This window comes from Pimephales promelas, chromosome 11 (genome assembly GCF_988280905.1).
Source record: "Pimephales promelas chromosome 11, fPimPro1.hap1.1, whole genome shotgun sequence".
Taxonomy (NCBI): domain Eukaryota; kingdom Metazoa; phylum Chordata; class Actinopteri; order Cypriniformes; family Leuciscidae; genus Pimephales; species Pimephales promelas.
In genome coordinates, this window is record NC_142779.1 from 18490334 (window position 1) to 18493481 (window position 3148).

Sequence of the window (3148 nt, forward strand, 5' to 3'; positions counted from 1 at the left end):
GCTCTGTCTTCACCCCAGTTACTCTTCCTCCCAGTAAAGAATGTCTGAGAATATCTGTATTTCATGTGTACATGCTTGTAAGTCCTTATAATACTGAGAATTTAAAGAAAAAAAAAATACCACTATTATAAAAATAGACAAAGTTGGCATTTACATGTCTGTCACAGCTTCCTAGCAATTATTTTTGAATTATATAATTATAATATTATATATTTATATATATATACTATTATATATTACACACACACACACACACACACACACACATATACACTCACACGCACACAAATGGACAAAATAATAACTTAGTTTTTAAAGAATTCAGTTCCTTTTGCTCACCAAGTTGAATAAATGTTTTAAAAAAATCCTGTTTTTGCAGCTCAATATATTTTAGGAAATCATAATTTTGTGTAACCTTATAAAGGGGGGGGGGGGGGGTGTATTGTTTTTTTCAGTAAAGACTAAAGATGGATTAAATTGATCAAACGTGACAGTAAATAATAATAATAAACCATTAAATACAGCACTGAAACAAAGCACTGAACACAAAATAAGCGCTTTATAATAAGCAATAGCTTATTATAAAGACATTTATAATGTAATAAAATGTTTTAAATAAATGCTGTTTTTGAACTTTGTTTTTAAAGAATGGAACCACAAAAATATTAAAATGTTTTAACATTGATAACGATAAGAACCCAAGCATAGAATATTTTAGAATAATCATACTGTTAATAATCAAGCACCAAATCTGAAAATTAGAATGATTTCTGAAAGATCGTGTCAAACTAAATACTGAAAGATTTAGTTTCACAATATTACAGTTTTACTGTATTTTGATCAAATAAATAATTTTTTTTTAAATAGTACAAGTAATGATGCTAAAATTTACCCCACTGGGAACAGTCGTAACACTAAAAAAAGTACAAATGTAACATTTTGTGCATTAATTTAGTTTTGTAAATAATTATTATGCTGCCAATTCATGGTTTCAGTTCAGTCATTCACCATTTCACAACTCAAATTATAAAAACAATATGTGGAATTATACTTTACCTCAGATTTGTTGTTTGTCCAGTAAATCCTTGATTTTTATTTTTTTTCTACTGTATTATTTTTTCTACTGTGACCTCGGGAGTATGTACTGATTTCTGTGTTTGTTGAACTTGAGTCTAAATATTTTATTGGCGCCATAATTATCTGAAACACATACGCATCAAGTTTAACATGCACTTTATTTAAATAAGACAAATTAACACTTTGAAGAGGAACTCATTTTGATGTCCAGTGAAAACAACACAAGCAGCTTAACGGTCACGTAGCAGCACAGCAGTTTATAGCACACAATGACCATAATAACACAAACTCTCGTAAAACTTAAAGTGCTATCGAGTTTTTCATTTGTATCCTAAGTCAGACTTTTCTTCTTCACGTGCTCCTTCTCAGTTCTGTGCGCTCCATAAAGGAGCGGGATAAATGTATCGCTACGCGATGCGCGCAAGGCACCTTCCCACGCGCACCCGGGCGCGTCAGACCTACGCGAGGCGCTTTTGACTGTAAGCTCGAGCGCGCGCAGCTCCATGAGTTCTAGCTCGTGCTTAGCGGCAGTCTCGAGCACCTTCTGCTTGTTGTAATAGATGACGAAGTTATTGATGATGGGGTGGATGGGCAGAGCTATGGCAATCACCCCGCACAGAAAGCTGATTGCCGCGTTGCACCGGCCCAGAGTGGTTTTTGGGTAGATGTCCCCGTAGCCGACAGTGGTCATGGTAATGATGGCCCACCAGAAGGACTGCGGGATGCTTCTGAACAACGTCTCCGGGTGGCTCTGCTCCATGGTGTACCCGAGTGCGGAAAACACGAAGATGCCCACTCCCATATACATAAGGAGCAGACCCAGCTCCTTGAAGCTCCGTTTGAGCGCGTATGTAAGCGTCTGCAGGCCAGAAGAATGGCGCGCCAGCTTAAAGATCCGCGCAATGCGCATGATGCGAAGAGCCTGGACCGCCTGCTGCACGTTGGCCAGTTCCATCATGGCCGTGCCGAGGTACGTGAGAACCAGCACAACGTAGAAGGGCAGAATGGCCAGGAAGTCTATCATATTCATGAAGGAGAGAGCGAAGCGCAGCTTGTTAGGGGACGATGCAAGGCGCAGCACATACTCTACCGTGAACCAGCCGATGCATGCCGTCTCGATAGCATCCAGGGTCGGGTGCTCAACGCGGTTCCCTTCGGAATCCTCCACCTGGAGGTCCGGTATAGTCCCCAGACACATCACCACAGATGAAACTAGAATGAACAAAAAGGACACGACGGCAATCACGCGCGCGGGAAGCGAGGAGTCCGGTTTCTCCATGAGCTTCCAGACGAACTTTTGCCACCTCTCATTGCGGCTCACGGCAGGGTCAGGGTACAAATCATCCAGGATCAGTTTCACCTTGTCTGCAATCTCCGCCAACTCTTCCTCCTTCTCGGTCAAGTTACTCTTGCAGCATTCGTCCAAGTAGCTCAAATCAATCTTCCAAAACTCCATCTCTTTAATAAAACAAATAGGGCAGATCCCGCGCTTCATATGGATCTCCCCAAAATAGTACACTTCTACGATGCATTTAAACGAGTCAGGGTCTCTGTCGAAGTAAAATTCTCGTTTCCCAGGGTCATAATCATCGCAGAGTGATGAAATGACATCAAAACTCCGAGTTGAGCAATTCACAAGTTCGGCGAGCCTGCTGTCCGGATAGCGGTTCAGAATGTCCCCGCACAGCACCAGCCGCACGCCGCCGATGTTCACGGCGACTTCTTTCTCGTCGCTGCTCGACGAGCCGTTACAGTGTGCGAAACGGGTCCTCGGTAGCGTCCACATCCTCGCAGTCCTGCTCTCAAAACATTTCAATCTTGTTAAATGTTAGCAACGGTGAGTAGTGTAAAGGCGCACGGAGACGCAGGATCCTCATGTCAAAAGAGGACGCAGATTGAGTTCAAAAATACTAAAGACATGCTAAAGAGTTCACTTAAATCATGTTTTTGTGTAAATAAGAAACAAGCTTCGATGAAAAAAAGAATCAGGAGACTGATATCTTGATTCGAGCAGATAATATCTGTGCGCCTTGGCGCAGTGAAAGCGCGCAGTTGGCACAGCAGTAACAGG

At 41.7% G+C, this 3148-nt stretch overlaps 1 protein-coding gene across 1 annotated transcript; it reads right to left on the reverse strand.

Annotated features, from left to right (window-relative positions):
• Window positions 1-1216: 1216 nt before the first annotated feature.
• On the reverse strand, window positions 1217-3148 carry kcnf1b (potassium voltage-gated channel, subfamily F, member 1b). Its single transcript, XM_039672783.2, has one exon. It carries the CDS (start codon window positions 2861-2863, stop codon window positions 1409-1411), a length of 1455 nt encoding a protein of 484 aa, XP_039528717.2. The 5' UTR covers window positions 2864-3148; the 3' UTR covers window positions 1217-1408.